The sequence below is a fragment of the Mangifera indica genome, chromosome 16 (genome assembly GCF_011075055.1).
Source record: "Mangifera indica cultivar Alphonso chromosome 16, CATAS_Mindica_2.1, whole genome shotgun sequence".
Taxonomy (NCBI): domain Eukaryota; kingdom Viridiplantae; phylum Streptophyta; class Magnoliopsida; order Sapindales; family Anacardiaceae; genus Mangifera; species Mangifera indica.
Window position 1 is genome coordinate 6699750 of NC_058152.1, and position 22138 is coordinate 6721887.

Genomic DNA, 22138 nt, shown 5'->3' on the forward strand with positions numbered 1-22138 from the left:
AGGTGGGATTGGTTTATCATGCCTCATGACAGAGAAATCTTCTTATTTCAGGTTAAATTCGTCATTTCATTCAACAAATCAAAGAATAAATTAATCAAACACAATTTTTTTATCATTTAACAACTAATTTAAATTTTAAAAATGTTACTTTTATAAACAAAATTTAAAAATTTCTTTGAACCCTAAACTTTTTAACAATGAAAAATCTATCAATTTTGACAAAATTCACAATTGAACGATACAAATCACTCCCTAATATAAATGAAATTGAGAATGATCACAATAGGCCTTAAAAAATAAAATAAATCAGTTAACACTTATATTATAACTCATTTTGGAGATGACTTTGAGTAAAAATGGAGAAAAAAAAAATCAAAGATTTGGAGTTGGAGAATTTACAATAAGCAATGTAGATGATTTGAATTTAGTAATAGTGTTGAAACAACTTTTATATGGTTGGACAATTTTGACCAAAAAAACCTATTTTATTAGCTATATTCTATAATTTTTGGAATTATAACTAGTATCATTTAAACTCTCTAAAATTATGTTATTTTAATTAACTTTCTTAAAAATAATATCAAAATAATTTTATTATTCATTAATATTAATGATTATATAAAAAAATAATATTTATTTATTGACTTTTATTACTAATTTATTTATATAATATTTTTTTGTAATTAATTTTAAATTAAAATAAAATAATTGATTATAAAATAAGCAATTTATTAATCAAATATTAATATACCTGAACCGATTTATGTAAGTGAAATACTTAATTTGGAAAGTGAAATTCTTTTAATGGGTTATGGTCTCTCTAAGGTCATTTGAAAAGTAATTTACATTATTCCATTTAAAATTTATTCTTAAAACACCTCTCTATCTCTAATGCGTATGTGGATGACACTTTTCCACTTACATTGAAGTATAAATAATATTTGTTTATAAAAAATTAAATTATATTAATAAAATAACATTATTACAAAATAAAATTATTATTTTAATTATTGTATTTTTTAAAATTGTAATAAAATCTTAAATTAATAAAAATTAAAAATAATATTTTAAATATCTAAATTACATAATAAACCTTTCATTTCCATTTTATTTTACTCTAACATTTTTTCCTTTTATTTTATTGATAAATATGTTTTTATCGTAAAATTATATACTAAAGAATATAATATTTAAAAATATTAAAAATATTAAAAGTCTTTTTGATAAGATTTAAGGGTTATTAAATTTCATGAAATGTTTGCAGACTTACAGAAAATTTTGAATTATCAGTTTACACCCAATAATTTAAAAAATGATATTATACAAAAAATTGAATATAATATAACAAACTATAATATAAATTATCTATTACAACTATAAGTGTTACATGGTTTCAAAATATAAGAGGATTTAAAAAAGATTTCAAAGATTAATTTGTGAATTTTTAAAAGGGTTAAATTATTATGTTTAAAATATTTAAGATTAATAGAAAATTATTATTTTTTGTTTTATTTTTTAAAATTAATGAATAACAAAAATAATATATTGTCTTTATACTATTTCTTATTATTATTATTTTTTAAAGAGGGTTTGATTATTATTGTTAAGAGAGTTTGACTTTGGGTGGGATAATATTATTCATAATATGAGGTAAAAACGTGTTTTAAAACCAAATTTTGGGTGGAAATCTGTAATTTATACTCATTTGAATTATAGCTAAGTGACAGTGGGGCCAACAAAATAGTGGCTGACATTAATGTCTATCTTCAAATTTCAACTTAGATAAAAAGAATGAGGGTCAGAGGCGTGGTGTTGGTTGTGGTGGTGGGGAAGAGATATATTATCAGCGGCCAGCCCTAGATAGCGGCTGGATAAGATGAGCAGTCACGGGAGCGTTCGTCGGAGCCAGAAGCGAGGGCCATCCACGGCCAAGAAATACGAAAACGAAAATGGCAATGGAAACATCTCCAACTCCAAGCCTGCTTCTCCTCCTTCACAATCGTCTGTTGGTGGAGAGAGGACTGTAAAGAAGCTGAGGTTATCGAAAGCGCTAACTATTCCCGAGGGAACTATCGTCTCCGATGCTTGTCGCCGGATGGCTGCTCGCCGTGTCGATGCTGTTTTGTTGACCGATGCTAATGCTTTGTTATCTGGAATTGTTACCGACAAGGTTATTGTCTTTGTTAATTTTCTTGGGAGTGTCCTCGTCTTCGTTTATCTCGTTCTCTTTCTCGTTTTTTCCCCTTAATATTTCCTTTTTTTTGTTTACAATTTTGAAGGATATTGCTACTAGAGTTATAGCAGAAGGTTTGAGACCTGACCAGACAATTGTTTCTAAAATCATGACTCGCAATCCTATATTTGTCACTTCGGATTCATTAGCTATTGAAGCTCTCCAGAAAATGATTCAAGGTCAGCTTTGTCTCTGTAATTCTTCCTTTCGTTAAAAAAAAAAAATAATAATAATTTAGGGAAGTGAATTAGGGCCTTGGTTTCGCTATAATGTTTTGACCTGCTAATTGATTTTTTTGGTAGGACAAGTTTTTAGAAGTTTCATGTAACTAACAACTGTAGCTAATAGTTTCAGCGTGCAATAGTTGTATTCTATGTTTTATTTTACATTAAGAAGATGGCAAGCTGAATATAAGGACTGGTTTAGGCTTTTAAAATTACTAATTTTTCTTGATGCTTTTAGTAAAAGGGCAGCATGCATAGGTATTAGTGTTTGGCGTTTATTTTTGTTCTTTTCTTTCATAATCATTTATTTGTATTGGGGATAAGATTTGGCGCTTTGCCAATTTGGAAATTTTTTTCGTATTTAAGTCATTCATTCTTTCGTTTATTGTGGTCATTGGTCATCAGCTCTACTTTTCAATTATAATGGATGCAAAATATATGTAAAAGGCCACTGATCGCTCTATACACATGTGCACTGAGAAAAAATTTGTTGAGAGGATGCCTAGGAAACTTTACAAAATTATCAATATGTTGGCAAGTAGCATATTTTATTTATTATAGATTGTTAAGAGCTTTACCTTATTATATTTCTTATAAAGTTGTGCTGAGATTTTTCCTTTTTGATACTACATAAAGCTTTCTATTAGAAGGACCCAAAATGACTTAAAATATTGCTTGATTCTGATGAAAATTTGGTGATTTGATCTTGCACACTTCAAGTATATTACTTGATTCTGATGACATGTGGCAAAAGAACTGGTTTGCAAATTAATCAGGTGACATCTGATTGAGTTGCTGTTCTTGTCAATAGGAAAATTCAGGCATCTCCCTGTTGTGGAGAATGGTGAAGTCATTGCCATACTGGATATTACAAAGTGCCTCTATGATGCCATTTCTAGAATGGAGAAGGCTGCTGAACAGGGGAGTGCTATTGCTGCCGCAGTTGAAGGTGTTGAACGCCAATGGGGAAACAATTTTTCTGGTTTGTTTATATATTCTATTTTAAACCAATGACATATCTCTACTTGTTCTTTAGCGCATATTGCTTCACTAACTGAATGCATGTGTTAAACATTTACACCTTCTTGTTTTATTAATGAGAATATACCTATGTTGTGTACATGGATTTTATTCCTCTATCAAGTGTGAATATGGGGTGGGATATTGTAACTTATTTTTTTTAATACTATTTAATAACTCATTTGATTCAATCGAATGGTTCAAACATTTTTTGAGCTGACATTTTAATAATTACCTTGTAACTTCTTTGTCTTAACTTTGAATTGGATTATATAGATGGTTATTTATTAGTTTAAAAAATTTTAAGTTATAGTATCCTCACTAAATAGTTCTTCTCATAGAGAAGGTAGTATTTAAAAGATTGCGATATAACAAGGAGAAAAATTTGAGAGAGTAAAGGAGAATCTCATTCTCCTAAGGCCTTTGAGGGGATCTTTCAGAGATTTTCTTTTTTTTTTGTAACAAACATTCAATCAGTTAAGATGAACACTTATAGGTTATATGACTTAGCACACCTTGAAAGTGGATTGCTTATACTTTTTTTGTTGGTTGTGCTTACTGTAGTGAGGATCTATGGTTTAATTTTTATCATAAAGGTTTTGCGTTGTAGGTAGGGGAACAAGGACTGAAGCTGGATTACAAGGAAAATAGTCCTAAAAGATATGGAAGAATAGAGAGTAGAGTAGAAAAGATTCGAGAAGGGTAGAAATTATATTGAGGAAATAGTGTCAATGAATTAGAAAGAAGGAGCCAAATGGAAGAGATATGAGATAGGATAAGAAGATAAGAATTTGGGTGGAGAGTGGATGGAAGAGAGAGAAAAGGCAACAAAAATTTAAAATGACTATTTAGTTTTCATTTATATTAATTGATTAAAAATAAGTTTCTATTTTAGTGACCAAATCTAAACCAAATCTACTTGAAGAGATATAATAGATCTTATGAAAGTAATTCAACCTAAGTAACATATATTTTTGTGTACATTCTTTTATTTATAATGAAAACTAGGAAGTTGTAGTTTGATTTGATTTGGGCTTTCGTTATTTCTAATAGATTTCTTTTTTGTGTGGACAATTGGTGTGTTTTTTGTGTCTTTTTTATATTAATGTTAATTCTGTTTGTCATTAAAAAAATCTTAATTGAATTCCTTGTGAATATTAATTTTTTCTCTTTGTTTGCAAGATACTTTTTGTGCTTTTGGAGGAAGAAGAAAAACACTTTTGTATTGTGGAATTTTTGCTTAATGATTGTTTTATTTTTTGTTTTATGTTGGAAAGCAATAGAATAAATTTTAAAGTTGTAGGATGAAGAATGTGGAAAGGAGGAAAATCCAAATTGGGTTTCTAGATTCTCACAATCTGAAATATCTCAATTTTTAATTTCTTAGAGATATTGTTCTTGTTCTTAGTTAGGATATCTTATAAATATAGTAAATAGGAATTGTGTAATATTCTAGGATTTAACGTAGTTCTCTAACTTGGAGATTTTCTTCCCTATAAGAAAAAACTAATTTTCTTATATTTGTGTGGTGAAATAGAATTATGTTAAGATTGGAATATTTGTCCTCAATCCATAAGGTAGTTTTATTATAAAAAGTGTGTTTAAGTTTCAAAAGGGTGGAGAAAAAAATATGTTAGGGTTTAGGTTTTGAGGGTAGCCACTTTTGGCTGATTCAGGGAGACCTCTGATGTTTCGAACGGTTGGAAAATGGGTGGTCTTAGTTTTTTGAATTGTCTGGAATGAGAGGCTGTGGACTCTTTGAATTGTCTTGTTTATCCGTGTAACCCTCTTATTAATAAAATAATTTTTATTTTATTATATTTTTGTGTTTTAATTTTCTGTTTTAGTTGAATAGGGGTTGAGTTCCTAACAAATTTCTTCTCTATTGTCTTTGTCCCTCAATTTATATAGTATCAAAGAGGAAATCTAGAGGTTGGAATCTTGTTTAGATGTCGATAGAAGTTGCTGAAAAACATAGAACCATTGGAAAACCATTAGAAGCTAGTGGTGATTACAAAAACTACCAAAAAGCACATAACCATTGAAAAGTTCTATTAACGCTGACAACATTATAAAATCATTGGAAAAACTAGTGGACGAAAAAACTAAACAAAAGTTGTCAAAAAAACACAAACATCACCAAAAAAATCCTAGATGTTGAAAACAACATAAAAGCTATTAAAAAGACACAATTGTCATTGAAAGCGGCCAAAAGTCACCAAAAATCGCCAATCTATAGCCTAAAGTCACCAAAACTAGTTGATCTATAGTCAAAGGTCACCGATATACTTGAAACTCTTGGTTGTCGTTGATCTATAGTCAATTGTTGTTGATATGCAGTTTTGTTAAAACCATAGGCTGCCTCTTTTCCACTGTTGTCACTTAGCTTCACCTTATTTGAATCTTCTTTCGAGTTTATTACTGTCCCAACCATTGTTGCCCACTCTCGTATTTCCTCCAATACCAAATCTCACTCAGTCCAAATAACTATCATTCGTCTCAATGAGGATAATTTTGTAGGTTGGTCTCAATTGGTTTGCATGTATATATGAGGACGAAAAAAATTGGTTACTTGACAAGGGATACTCGAGATGATGGGGGACCAAGACATTCGACTCATGGAAGAAAAGTAAGGCTAAAACATGGAGAGAAAAGATGCCGAAGGATGATTTGGGGCAAGAGAAGGTTGGGTGGAAAACATTGAATATGATGGAAAAGCATTGATAAGAAGGTGTAAGACTTTCCAAGAGATAAGATCACATTGGTAGGGGAGAACCATGGTAAGAGGCGGGTAGGGGAGATTATTGACTTACCAAGAGATAAGACCACAATGGAATGTAAATGGATCGTTACTACAAAATGTAAGGTAGATGGAAGCATTGATAGGAAGATGTAAGACTTGTGGCCAAAGGGCTTACCTAAACCTATGGTGTAGCCTATCAAGAGACATTCGCCTCTGCTATAAAAATAAATTCAATATGAGTGTTTCTGTCCTTAGTATTAAATTATAATTGACCATTACATCAACTAGATGTAAAAAATGCCTTGAATAAAGATTTGGTAGAAGAGGGTTTCATGGATCTCCTACTAGACTTTGAATAAGACCTAGGAGTAGACAAGGTATGTATATTGAAAAAATCATTGTATGGTCTTAAATAGTTTCTTAGGGTTTCGTTTGAAAGGTTTGGAAGGACGATGAAAAGCTATGGTTACTTCTAGAGCCAAATCGATTACACAATGTTCTATAAACACTCTAGAATTTGTAAGATTGTTGTTTTAATTGTGTATGTTGATTACATAGTTATAATAGGGAATGATACTATAGAAATTGAAAATTTGAATAGCAAACTAATGGGTGCATTTGAAATTAAAAATTTGGGAGTTCTAAAGTACTTTCTTGGGATGGAATTTGCAAGATCTAATGAAGGAATCTTTGATAATTAGCACAGCTATGTTCTAGATCTGCTCAGTGAAACATGAATGCTTGGGTGTAAGGCAACCAGGACACTTGTTGAGCCTAACTTGAAACTGCAACCAACTGAATTGAAGGATGTGGTGAATATGGAGAAATACTAAAGACATGTTTGTAAGCTTATTTATTTGTCATGTGCACGACCTGACATAGATTTTGGAGTGAGTATTGTAAATCAGTTTATGCACTCCTTGAGCTTAGAATATGTTAGGAACCCAACCAATATTCAATCAAAAAAAGGGAAAACACAATCAGATGAAAAGAAGAAAAGCTATTTTTATTGATTTTTGGGATTTATAGCAGATAAATTGATAATTCGAGGAGTCAGGGTCTCTCAATTTTGACCATTTGAGGTATCATATGCCATCCTTTAGCCCAAAGGCTGCCCCAAACCCACAAAAATATTTGCCCTTTATTCCTCATTGCTACGACCTCTTTTATTATTCTCAAATCTCAAAATCTTATCCTAATTCAAACTCTACAAAAGTCCTTCATTCCCTAAAACTTATTTAATTATTTTCATGATTCAAATATTATTCTAATCTTTATTTTCTAATTCAATTACATGATTCCATTATTATCCTAATCCTAACATTTTATGTCCTTTTGAGAACCTTTTTGTCCTCAATATAAGAATATTGGGAATTCCTCTTAATTTTTTTCTTTTTTTTTTGGTCATTTTTTTTTAACTCTTTAGAATATATTATCTCTTTTGTTTTCTTTTTGTTTACAATCATCTTTCTTAGATTTTTTGATGACAAATCATCTCCCCAAATGATTTTCTACTGTCAGTTCATGTTTCCCAACATATCCCTTTGTTGATAGCACCATTTTTGTCATTAATTTTCTTCACCAAGTGTTGTTGAGATCCCTCCCCTCCTTGTCATCAATGCGCACTTTTCTAGTGATGTTTGGTCTTCCTCTTGGCTAGCCGCCCACTATGCCGATCCAACCCTTCCACAACCTCATCCCTTGTCATTTCCTCTCTATAACTTTAGATCTTACTGCTTTAATACCAATTTGGTAGGATCCCAACCAATAATTCAACCAAAACAATGAAAAATACAATCAAACAAAGAGAACAAAAGTTATTTTATTGATTTTGAAGATTTACAATGGATAAACTAGCAATTCAAGGAATTGGGGCCTCCCAATTCTAGCCATTGAAGGTGTTAGAAACCTCCCTTCATTCCAAAAGGTTGCCTAAAATCTGCAAAAATATCCCTACCCCACTTTGATTTTTTCCTCACTGCTACTGAACTTTTTATCCTTCTCATATCCTAAAATCCTATCCTAATCCAAACTTTATAGAAATCTTTAACTTGTAAATTATTTTCATGATTTAAATATTATCTTGATCTTCAATTACTAATTCAATTCAATTATTATCCAAACACTTTGAAGCTGCTTATATAATTCTAAGATGCCTAAAGAAAACTCTGGGTAAGGAATTACTCTTTAGGAATCGTATTCACCTATTATTAGAGGCTTACACTGATGTAGAGTGGGTGGGGGATGTTGTGGAGAAAAGATCAACGTCAGACTATTACATTTTTGTAGGTGGAAAACTTGCTACTTGGAGGAGCAAGAAACAAAATGTGGTAGCTGGGAGTAGTGCTGAAGCTGAATCTCGATCAGTTGCTCATGAAATTTGTGAAGTTATGTGGATAAAGAGGTTTTTAGAAGAATTAAAGGTTTCTACCCTTCAGCAAAAGTCTACTGTGATAGTAAGGTTGCAATTGCAATGGCTCATAACCCAGTTTTTCATGACAAAACAAAATACATTAAAGTTGACAAACACTTTATTAAAGAAAAGATTGATAGCAGGGTAATCTATATGCTATATATTCAAACGATCAATTGTCGATGTTCTAACAAAAGGGTTGCACAAGAAATAATTTGAAAACCTAGTTAGCAAACTAGTTGTGGAAGAGATCTTTGAACCAACTTAAGGGGGAGTGTGGAAAAGAGGAAAATTCAAATTGGGTTTCTTGATTCTCACGATCTCAAATATCTCAATTTCCTAATTTTTTAGAAATATTGTTTCTTGTTCTTAGCCAGTGTATCTTGTAAATAGGAATTGTGTAATATTCTAGGAGTTAATGTAGTTCCCTAAATTAGAGATGTTCTTTCCTATAAGAAGAAGCTAATTTTTATGTAATTTTGTGTGGTGAACTAGAATTTCTTCCCTTTTATTTTTGCCCCTCAGTTTATAAAGAATATTTTATTTATAATTGGATAAGGACAAGTTTTTATGGGTTACCATATCTTTGTGATCTATTAAATTTAAAGATATTTCATGCCATTTATCTACCAATATTGGAATGCTATATTCAGATGAATGCTTTAACATATTTGAGTTTTTTTTTTCTCTTGCTTTATAATGCGCAAACATCAGTTGATTACTGATCTACCTTTTGTAAATCAACATTTACATCAAATTTATAATTTATAATGGAAAAAAGGAAAATACTGTAATGTTGGTTGAAGGGAATGTGATGGGCTAGAGCAAAGGTGTTAGTTGGGCTTAACTTGGTATTATTTACAAAGTTGTCTTTTGATTTTACGATGAGATGAACAATGGACTTTTGTTTGTTAGTTTATTTTATTTTTCTTTTTGGGTTAAATTGGAGAGCATATATACTCTTGATGAGCAACCTAATAGGGTGGCTGAATTGGGCTTTTGAAAGTTTTCCTGTAGTGATGACAAATCTCAAGTGATTGATCCAATTCCTAAATGTGTATGATGTGTAACTCTATAAAATAAAGTTGCAAAAAAAAAAAAAAAAGTAATAGTATTAGTGTTCGTGTCAGTGTTAGCATTACTGTTAATGACAGTGTTAGTGTTTGAGTACATGCACTAGGCATGTGTTTTGATTCAACTAATTCTTTGCCTATGTGCATGCTTCCATGCTTTGGATAGATTAAAATCAATAATTGTTTTTTATAATCATTTTCAGGGCCACTTGCATTCATTGAAACTTTGAGGGAGAGGATGTTCAAGCCTTCCTTGTCCACCATCATTGCTGACAATACCAAGTAATTTCCTAATGGGTTATTTGTTAACTTCTCTTTTGCAAAATTTGAGTTACTATTTTAATAAGTAGTTGTTGTTTTTTCTTATTTCAAGCTTTTAATCATGTCAGGGTTGCCATTGTGTTGCCATCTGATCCTGTTTATGTTGCTGCAAGAAAGATGCGAGAATTGCGGTGCAATTCAGTTATCATTGTTACTGGAAATAAAATTCAGGGAATACTAACGTATTGTTCTTTTCTTCACGGGCACTTATACATAATTTGAATATATTGCTGAATTTTTATGCTTTTAATGACATTTAACTTCTATTTGATATCTATGGTATTTAGTTATGCTTTTTATTGCTTTTATTGTAGCTCAAAGGATATTCTTATTCGAGTTGTGGCACAAAATCTTCCTCCTGAGTTGACTGTAGTGGAGAAGGTTCATTTTGAGTATTTATTCTTTAAATTTGTGTTGATTCTATTCACGTTAACATAGTTTTATCTTTTCAACATTTATACGTGATCAAATTACATTATCTTTCTCACTCTCTCAGTTTTTCTTTTACAGATATTTGTAAAAAATTATATTAAGGATTATTACTTTTTTGTTTGAATATTATGGTTTACTTGTGTTGGTCTGTTATATACTTATGGATGAGTACTGCCACACTTTGACACATCGGTTTTCCCTTTTTGGTATTCCTTGTGTTAGTTTGATTGGTGAATGAATTCCTTGGTGATAGATAAAGCTTTTTTGTACGAGGATTTTGCTTTTTTTTACCCTATTGCATAATCCAAGTTCAAAAGCATATTGATTTCCGTAAAGCATAAGTGTTTTATTTGCATAGAACTAAGTGGGTGCTAAGCCTTGATTATTTGGCATATTTGAACCTTTTAGATACATAATAAACCTACAATAATGATGTGGAAGTCAAGAATTTCTCCTCAAGTGAAGTTTCTGCCTAAATTTTTGGCACATGGATAGGTCAACACATATGTTGTTATTCTAAAAAGAGGTAGTCTAATGTTTGTCTTTTGAGATGTTTTAGTGTTTTTAGTTCTGCAAATCAGTCTTAAATTGTATAAGTAAAACGTTTTTCAAACATTTGGTTTTTTTAACCTTGTTGCTTGAAGTGTTTAAATAAATATGGTGTTAAAAAGTCTTGTGTTTTATTGCCTATTTATCATCACTTTGCATTTGGAGAAAAAGCTCTGGTCTTCCGGAGATGTTGTATCTGGCTGTTGGATCAGGACGTGGATAATGCTCTGAATCAGAGTTTGTATTTTGCTTTTTTGTGGGTTAAAATTACAATAAAGAGAAACTTAAGGCATTTCTTCTTTTCCCTGGGAGTTGGGATGAGTTGTGAACTCCCAGGGAAAGACATCTTTTAGACTTTTATTTCCTATTTGACGAGGAGTAGAGTTATATTTATTGCAATTATGTTTTTGTTTTTTATAAGGATTTGAACCTTCATCCCAGGAAAAGAGCTTTAGTTATGATAGAAAAAGAATTATCTTCATCTCAAAAGACTTGAAGACACTTCTTTTTCTTTATTCATCTTAATTGGTTAGCTGTGCATGCTGGTTCCATTTTTTGCTTGTTCAAGTTGTATTAATCTCAGTTTTTTGTTTTATTCTTCCTGCAATAAATGATTGAGGTTCATGATGCATTTTCTAAGGCCTTGGACTTATGTTAGATGGGTTCTTTTTTTAGTAGTGCTTACCTGGTCTACTGTTTGTTTTTTTTCACTATGAATGCTTCTTATAAGAAAAAAAATTAAAATTGTGTAATATATCATTGTAATATTAATTTGTTAAAGTTTTTGTAATTTAAATATTTATAGATCATTTAATCTGAATGTTGATTATTTGTAATAGATATGACACTGACACTGTTGTAGTTAAAATTGAATATTTGTAATGTGCTTTTAATATATGCATAATATAGGTCATTATGTCATCCTTAAATTTGTTTGTTAGGTAATATGCTCATGTTGTTAATTTCTTAATACTTGTAGGGCTTATTTATGGTCATTTTGTTGTTCTCATAGAGAATGCAGAATTGAGGGCATAAATGCCATTTTAGCTGCATATTTCACGTTAAAATAGTGTGTTTGGTTAAGGGGTAGTTTATGAACATTTTATAAAAAGGGAGGGGTGCTTTCTGACAAATGGGGACAAACTTGACATTTGATTATCAATTTTTGTAAACCTAAGAATGGTAACAATTGGGCACCTGTTTTTCTTGATTTTCTAAGTCTTTGTAATTTAGTGGACTTTTGTTTGTATCTTTGTATATTTATTCTAGTTTTTATAGATCTTTTATTGTCCTGTGAAAAATATGGCTGTAGATGAGCTTCATATTAGAGGCAGAAAATTTTGTAAATGGATTCAACTGTAATTTCAGTTTATTTTTTCAACACTTAGAGACTCAAAATTGAGATTGAAGGTTGGATTTGCATTTTATTTTCTGTGAAATGACACTGCCCCATGCCAAATGTTTTTATTTTGTTTGCTTGAAATTTTTTCAATTACTTAATCATGTGATTGATTGACCTAAATATCACAGTTAACTTCCCATGTAATTGTACTGCAACTGAATTTTTCCTTCTACCGCGTATGTACCTTTTCATCTCAGGTTCCAGAAACTAGGAATTGGATGGTCATAGCATATGCTTTTCTTTTGTAATTGGGTTTATATTTTTGTTTTCACCATTTGTGAGAACAAGTTTGAACCTTGATAACCTTATTTTGAACACTCTGGTTTCTTTCTTGTTCAGGTAATGACATCAAACCCGGAATGTGCAACATTAGAAACCACAATACTTGAGGCATTGCATATAATGCATGATGGGAAGTTTTTACATCTTCCAGTTGTAGATAAAGGTCAGTAATTATTTCCTGAAATATTATCCAGAGTAGCAAACTTTTACTTAAAATATCTTAGCATCTTTTGTGCAGATGGATCTGTTGCAGCTTGCCTAGATGTTTTGCAGATAAGTCATGCTGCAATTTCTATGGTAAATTTCTTTTATTCTGATGCAATGTCTGTAATGCCACAATATGTGTTGCCTATAGTAGAGGAAAACATACTAAAGTTCCTTTGCAGGTTTTCAAAAGGAATAGGTATGGTTCTTAACTTTGTGAGCATTAATGATGCTGTGAAATGAGATAGACACTGGATATCTATCTAGACTGACAGTAAAAATCTGTGATCAACATGAATTCATGAGTAAAATTTAGTACCAGTTTGAGAAAGACTTTTATAGACTTCATCCACCCTCCTGGTTTTTTATTTGGTAGATCCTTGGTCCACAATGCTACGTTGTTATCTTTTCTAGTTAAATATGAACTTTATAGTTCTTCCAAAAAAAAAAAAGAGAGAGAGAGAAAATTATGATTGATGTTATACATCGTTCTTGTGAGGCAGTTCAACTCTAGGACAACTCAAATTCTTTAGTGGTAAATTCCTGTTTAACTCCCGAATCCACCTAAGGTTTCTTGAATAACATTGAATCTATGAAAATTTTTAAATTTTAGTAATCATAAGGTTTTCATTACTTGAAACATAACAAATGTATTTATAGTTTGCTACTCTTAATATGACTAGGATAAGAAATCCTGAGAAAGAGAAACTGAAATAAGTAAAAATAAGTTACTTAATCCTAAACTAAAATAGAAAAACTAATGAATTTGACAGAAACTATTTTACATCAATTAATCCCAATAGAAAGAGATATACTTGTCGTGAAGTTGACATAAACCTATCCCAGTGAAGGCTACTCTTTTGATTGGCCATCTCATCTCAAAAATCATAAACTTTGTAAACAGTTTGTAAAGATATAGTTGGTTGTGGTTTGTGATGAGCAGGCCTTTTCTGGATTATATGTTAGGAATTCTGAATATTTTTGTAAGAACAGTCACTTGAACTCTATCTTTGTAGGAATTGAAATAGGCTTTCAAGAGATCGTTCCATGGGTTTGGTTGTGTTGTTTGCTGGTTTTCTAGCCTGCTCTCTTTTCTTGTGCTGTGCCTTTGGCCTTGTTTTAGCTTGGTTCGGCTGACCCCCCTTTTCTAAGGGTGTGATTGAGTTTAGTTTGTTTCTGAGACGATTTTGGCCTTGTTTTTGTTAATATATTTCGTACTTACCAAAAAAAAAGAAAAAGTTGATGTAAACCTATACTATACTCCTTTTGATCTCAATACTTTTTTTTTTTTTTGGTTTCCTATCAAGAAAAAGAATTATGCTATCATTGTTGTTGGCATGGTTCTTTGGACAGTTTGGTGAAGCAGCAAAATATATTTCATGAGGCCTATGCTTGTAAGGATTTGATATTAATGATAAATGTTTCGTTGAGACTGGAGGTTAAATGAATCAAGTCTTTTATTATGTTTGTAGTGGGAGTTAAATTTAAAGGTTTTGTTTGGATGTCCTTATTAAAAGAAAAAATGTTGGATTTTATTTTATCATGTTTTGTCTTTATTATTGTCGATGTTTCAATAATTTTTTTTTCTCTTTTTTCCTTTGAATTGGAGACTTAAGAATAGATGAAACTAAAGTAAAATAATGAAAAAGTATTTCTTGTCATTTGATGTTTTGTTAATCTATTCTGTTGGGAAAGAAATAAAGAAAAATGGAAAAAAATTGAGAGATGAACATTTTCTCCAATCACTTTATTCTTTTAGAAAATGAATTGATATACATAAAAATGAAAATTCGTTATTTTTTTTTTAATCTTTTATTATGTTTCTTTATTGTACCACATTATTTACCATTTATTAAGGTCTTTATCATGTACTAAATATTTAAAGAATTAGTTAGATATTCTGGTCAAATTTGGTCTAAATAGTTATTTATAAATGTTATTCATTGCATGTGTGATTAGTAATGAAAAATAGATGGTTTGATGTGAGCTTGTTTAACTAGGACTTTAGAGGTGATTAACTGATTCTTTTAACATTATGTAATGAGGTCATGAATAAATTAAGCAAATATATACACAGTTTGCAATAAAGAAACATAATAAAAGATTAAACAAACAAATTTAAAGTCCTGGAAAACTAAGCTGAACTAAGCAAATATATACATGGTTTGCAATGAATTAGGTCAGAGGTACATGTTGCTAGAAAACTGCTTTTTGTTCTCTGGCCTTGTCAGAGGGACATGTTGCTTTGGGAGGCAGAAGAAAGGCTGTTGTGTTATGAATTTGTGCAGTTACAATCTTTTTGGGTTTTATAGATAGGGAGAAACAGGATAATGTTCAAAGATATTTCTATCACTAAACCACGGATCACTCTGCTGTTTTATTTTTTGCTTTTATGATATTTGGTTATGGTGGGTCTCATACTTTATTTTTTATGTTCATTATATAGTGCAATAAATGATAAGAATATGCTAAATTTAGCTAGACAGCTACAAGGTTAAGTTTCAGAAAGCAGAATGCTTTTTTTTTTGAATTATGCATAGTTGCATTTTGGTTTTGTGTATTGGTGGACACATTATAAGCGACATGTGATTGTGTTTGTGATTTGAAAAGATATCAAACAAACTAATACAGACCGCTGAAGCAAGGAAAACTATACCTAGAGTCGATAGGTGATATACGTACTATTTTGTATTTGCTTATTAAAGGATACTATTATAATGATATAATATTTTATCACATTTTCTTTATCTTGTTTTATATCGAGGATTTTCTAATTTTGACTGAATTATTATGGTCTTAATTAGGTTGAAAGTAGCTCCGGGGCTGTTAATGATATGGCAAACACAATGTTGCAGAAATTTTGGGATTCAGCGCTTGCTTTAGAGCCACCGGACGATTATGATACCCGCAGGTATTCCTGTTGCCACCTTGGTTATACTTCTGTCTTGTGAGTTGGTCAATTCAGAAAACCAGGCCTAATCCTCTTCAATGTACTTTTCAGTGAATTGTCTGCAGCTATGATGTCAGATGGGATAGAACAGGGAAGGTACACATACCCATCTCTTGGTCTTGGAAACTCATTCGCCTTCAAATTTGTGGATCTTAAGGGTCGCGTACATCGATTTAATTGTGGTGGGTTGTAAGAGACTGGGCCATGAATTTTTTATGTACTTGTATATCTTCTTTTGCAAATTATTTTTATAAGCTTCATGTTTTAATTTCTTGCAGAATGTAAATACCACAATGTGCTAGAAACCGGAAATGTCAGTATCATTTGTGCCTATAATAATCGTCATTTCAGTTCATTATGACAATTTATCAATGAACTATAAGGACATTGTTGAATATTTCTGGATTTACAATTTTTTGCACATTCTGCACTCCACGTGTGCCAATCTTATCTGTTGACAAAACATTACATGTTAGTTTGTGAAGTCTGTGAAAGCAGTTTTATGCTATTAAACCATACCATGTTTTCGGTGTTTTAAATTGAAAATGGTAGTTTCTGAAGTGTGATTAGTATCTTTTGCAATTATTTTTCTAACTGGTATGAATATGAATTTTTTTTTTCTGTTTAGCTAAGGAATATTTACTTTTGATAAACCTTTACATCTGTTGATATTTGTACTTAAGATACTTGATTTCACATTTGAGATGTAAAGAAAAAAGAAAATAATGTTTGTTTTTTGATAATTAGAAATTTCCGTTTCATGTCTCAGGAACTGAGAATGTTGATGAAGTGGTAACTGCTGTCATGCAAAGGATAGGTGCTGGCAATGACCAAGATCGTCCTCAGCTTCTGGTGGGTATTTGATGTCATATGATTCAGTTATGTATCTGTATCTGTTGAAGAGTTGGCGATTAATGTTTTTAATCTAATATATCTTTCAGTATGAAGATGATGAGGGTGATAAAGTTCTACTTGCCACTGACGCTGATCTTATTAGTGCAATTGGTCATGCTAGAAATGCGGGACAGAAGGTGATAAATAGAACTCATGAATACCTGAATTTATATTATATTAAAACCGTAAGGATTTTTCACAGGCTTTTATGTCAAAAATGGTTGTTTTAATGAAAAGGAGAGTTTTTGCTTAGCTGTGCTTGATTATTTCAATTTCTAGCTCTTGTTCTTTCTGCTAATCATTCTTGAGATCAAGCTTCAGCTTGAGTTCATGATGATTAAAATTACAACTAAAAATGGAATGGAAAGTGTTTCCCTTATGACTAAGATTTGACATAGCATTGATCATTTATATGTTCGACATGACATATAAATTTGAGAGTTTGGGCGATTGGCAGATGTAAAGTTTCACCTGTGTTGCAGGTTTTGAGGTTACATCTGGACATGTCTGATTCCCATCAGCAACCAAGTTCAGATTCAAGTCCAACCACAATGCAGCAATCACGGTGGTCATTGTCCCACTCCGTCATCTTGGCAGGCACACTTGTTGCAAGCATGGGTGTCATCATCTACTTGAAGCGCGCACAGTTGTGAGGTCATGCTCACGCCCGCACTCATGATCCTAAGATCTTTTTATAAAGGACTTCACCTGTTTGTTAAGATTTTTGCGCCAAGAAAACTAAAGGCGATACATCCAGTTCATACATTAGTATCACTTTAAAACATTGACAATGTATAAAGCAATTTTATTATATGATTTAAACTTAGTTGATCATGAACTGTCACATTAGTTGTGATGGGAAGATGCAATTTTGACTATTGTGCATAATGTTAGACCTAACAGTTCAAGTTGTGTTAGTTTGGTGTCGGTAATATTAATTTGATATGAATTAAAATTGTATTGAAAAGTTTTAATCTTAATTTTATTTGAAATATGTTCAAGTTTAATTGACATAATTTGAATTAACCCCAAAAATGTAAACAGGTTTGAGGGTAGAGGATTGCACAAATTTAATATAGTGGTGAACACTTCACATTATGAAGTAGCAACCGTCTGGAGGATGTATCATAAAACTAAATTCGTACCAACCGGAAACAATTTTCCTTTGCTTAATGAATGCATATTATTAATAAAACTTGATTAATATGTTATGATTATTACTTATCATTAGAATCATAACATATGATTAATGGTGAAATTAGTGAGGGGATTATTATGGTATCAGAGCCATGGTAGAATGATAACCAATTTCACTAATAATAATTTTATTTGAAGTGTGAATTTCAGGACATCATTGTTGGATGTTAGGAATTCTATTGTCATAAAATTATTATGAATAATGCCCTAATTAGAAACAGGTGCATTAACCAAAATTGTTTTCATTTAGATCATGAAATTGAACATAAACTTGAGATAGGGTTGCTAAACACTATTATAGATGATTTAAAGAACTTGGATAATAAGTTTGACAATCTTGATAGGAAACTGAATTATTCAATTTATCGAATATTTTCAATGACTCAAGAATTGGCTATACTAGAAGAAAAAATTTCTGGTATCAATTCTGATCTACAAAGACTAGTAGCTTTGAAACGTGTTCTTACTATTTTGTTGAATAGTAGACGCGAAAACCTGGCCAATAACAATAATTTTGGCTTTTCTAATACTATCATCAGGATAAGAAATTATCTTATCATTAACTCTTAGTGACATAGAGCAAGTAGAACCAATAGAGGGATACATAGAACAAGAGATCAAACAGTGTACCCTTGATCTCTGTAACGAGAATTCAGATATTCATCAAGACTATCTAGAGTGGTTAGGAGTAAAAAGATTATTAGACATGGTTCAAAAAGCCTTATGCCAAGGCTGTACATGGATACTTTGCTTCATCCCAACCTAGATAACAACCATAGAAACAAGAGAATTAGAATTGAAAAGACTTTGGTTGGATAAAGTAGAAGCTGTTATAGGATATTGGTACAGAGAATCTCAGAATCCTGAGGAGCCTAACATATTTCCTAACTGAGATATGGTAAACGAAGAAACACTTAAACAATTCGCTGCCAACCTACAAAGTAAATATCCTAGTCTCCCGCTAGGATATGCAAACTTTGTAGCCCAGGAATCCCAAGGAGATTGGGAAAAAGTTGACAATTTATACTTAAAGGCGATAAAAGAAGAATGTTTTGTTTCAAAAGAAGAAGGTAAAAAGAAGGTTGATCTTCCTGAAATCTCTCATTTGGATGCTGAGAAAATCAACAAATATTATGAAGAAGAGCTTAAAAAACAAAGGAAAACTTCTGATAAGGGGAAAGCTAAAAAGATTACTCTAGGACCAAAAATAGAAGAACTAGAGAACTTGATCTTTATCTAAGAGAAGCTGAAATAAAAGATGACCCTTTAGAAGGAATGAAGAATCCTTTACATTCATTGGAAGGATTCCTTTATGAAATTTTCAAGCCTGAATACACTCCCACGACATATCCTACTCGAATTAAGTTGGAATATACTCCAAGACCCACACAAAATATGGTAGAAATACCTTCTAGCAGAAGTTTCCTAAATATAGATTGCGTAAGCAATGTGGCCGAAACAATTGAAATTTGGGAGACTATCAATTGGGTCCATGTGCAAAATAAAGCCTTTGACCTTGGAAAAATATACCGTTTTCTAAGATCTACACTGCAGGGTATTATAGGAAGCTTCTAGTTAGGATTAGAAGCAAGCACTAGAATATTAGAAATGGTAAACGACTTAAAAACTTGCGAGGGAATATTTGCACTTTTTAAGGACATGCTCTTAAGAAAGTTTACTAGAATAACTATCACCAATAGAAATCTTGCAAAGGTAGTTGCTCTAGAGGCTATAACAAAGCTTAAGCTTTGTGACATGTGTTGACTTGAAAGTTTCGTTTGTGAATACAAGCGATATTTTTATCAGTTACCTACTGGAACGCAAGAAGTTATGAAAAATACTTTCTTTGCAAAGTTACCACATGGATGGGATAAAACTTCTAGCGAAGCCTTTAAACTACTCCTAGGAAAGAATCAAATAGTAGATTCTTAAGGAGGAAGAATAAAGGTTGTAAGACAATTGATTCGGACAAGGTGTCTAAATGCTAAGCTTGATAAAGATACCAAAAAGCTACATTTTAATGATGCCTGTTGTTACAATTTTGATGGAGTCCCAGGACAGTATGGATGCAAAAAATGATCATCTAAAACTCCAAAACATCACAATTGGAAAACTTATAAAAAGCGGAATACTTTTCTATGGAAAAGGAATTTTCCTAAATGCTTTAAAAACATAAGGAAAAGACTTATTTCTAATAAAACTAAACTTCCTAACCACAGAAGGTTTATTAGAAAAGTAACCGCAAAAGAACGAGGAGCAAGAAAATACTGTGCCACTTGCCCTTCGGGAAAATACTGTGCCAATTGTTGTTGGATCTGTGGCAACAAAGATTACTATGCGGATAGATGTCCAAATAAGAGCAAAAAGAAGATGAGTCTTAAATTCTTAAATGTGAATTTAGAATCTAATACTTATGAATATGAGCCTATATTTGGATATGAAATTAACTCGGATGACAAATCAGTCTATGAACTAATTTCAGAATACTTTGATACCTTAGATTCGAAAAATTACTCAGAAGACTACTCTTTAGATGAGGACTCTGAAAACGAAGAAGAAAAAATAAACTTGTCTAAAATAGATAAGGATGTTAATTCTCATTTGATTTTTATGAATAGAATAGAAAGTCTATAAGAACCTTCTAATATATTCACAGACGATAAGAAACTCATATCATTAGAACTAGAAACTATCCACAGTCAGTGATTAGCTCGTCTACTAATTATGAGGATACATCAGTAAGCCCAAATGAATGGGTAATTCCTAAAACTCTCACCTAGAGAAGTATTTGGAAAAACTTCATGATGGATATTTCAGGCTCGAGGCTTAGAGGATGTACATGAAAGACCTATTAGAGTAGCCTTAACCCAATCAAATGAAGGGGAAATCATTTTTTCAAATGATGAATGGTTAGTAAAACTGCGTGAACTTGTGAAACGGGGCAAACAACAAGTATCACTATGTACAATTAGGAGCTGTACAAGTAAGAGTACACGGTCTATTCCGTGACGGTATGAATGTCCCTATCCAAGTTGTATTGCTAGATAGGAGATGGATTACCTTCATTAAAGCTTTGGTTGGAGGGTTTCATGCCAACCTAGCTTTAGGAAACTCTTATGGAATGATTCGACCAGGATATATGGTTAGTCTTAAAGATCCTAATTGTAAGAGGATTATGGTTTTACGAATTCATACTTCTGGATTGGAAGAATTACTATAATCCAGTAACGACGTGGCAACTCAATATAAGATGATTTACCAATTGGTAAATTCTATAAATCTTATGTCAATGCACTCTCATTCGAATACTGAAGTGCATGGTCCCGGATCAAACTCTATTATTCCCATAAATCCCACTATAGTCAATCCTCGTCAATTGACATGGCCAAGGAATTGGGTTTTAACCTTTACACCGCAGCTAAATGTGGTGGACATGGAAATAAACTTAGGAATAAAGATTGAAAAGATTGGTGACAAGGTCGATATTACTCTCCCTATTCCAAGAAACTTAGTTTCTTGGAATGCTATATTTTCATCGAGAACTTCAATTTCTGAAAAAAGAGAGGATGTTGGACTAAATGCACCAAGGATTAATATGCTAGAAAAGGACAGATTAGACAACTCGGATATGGAAAACCATATTTCAAGGAATTCTTCTACGAGAAGAATAATTGGTTATAAATTTGTTCAAATTCTAGTATATGAAGAAGAGGATACTTCGTTAACACGAATGATAATGAATAATAAAATTCGTTGTCATGCATTGGTACAAGGAACAATCGACACTTGTATCACAATGAAACTTTGTTTTCCAGAATATGAACCTTATACATTAGATGTTCTGGTAGACACAAGAGCAACACAATGTATAGCACGAAAGTTTTGCTTTCTACCAGAAATATGGAAAGAACTTGAAAAATCTATCATGAACACTATTGCAGACGAAGGACAAAATATGATCATGGAATTTGTCCAAGACGTGACCATATTACTAAATGAGAAAAAATTCGTTCTAAAAGAAATCTTTTTGTTGGATTACTTAGAAGTAGATTTCATTCTTGGAAACTTATTTCTTTGTGGACAGGCAAAAGTGAGGCTTTTTCCCCCCCAAGATAATGACTATATTATTCTTGGAGGACATACAATTCCTATTTTAGCAAGGCCAGATCTCTCTAAAGTTCGAAATGGCTTTAGGCCCAAA

General features: G+C 31.6%; 1 protein-coding gene across 1 annotated transcript; it reads left to right on the top strand.

The window, feature by feature from the left end:
• The first annotated feature begins 1775 nt into the window (after positions 1 to 1775).
• Positions 1776 to 17584, top strand: LOC123199066 (CBS domain-containing protein CBSCBSPB3). Its single transcript, XM_044613887.1, has 13 exons — positions 1776 to 2170; positions 2280 to 2412; positions 3269 to 3439; positions 9910 to 9988; positions 10096 to 10209; positions 10342 to 10408; positions 12750 to 12855; positions 12931 to 12989; positions 15701 to 15807; positions 15898 to 16028; positions 16616 to 16698; positions 16788 to 16877; positions 17223 to 17584. Exons 1-13 carry the CDS (start codon positions 1877 to 1879, stop codon positions 17391 to 17393), a joined length of 1605 nt encoding a protein of 534 aa, XP_044469822.1. The 5' UTR covers positions 1776 to 1876; the 3' UTR covers positions 17394 to 17584.
• Positions 17585 to 22138: the final 4554 nt, after the last annotated feature.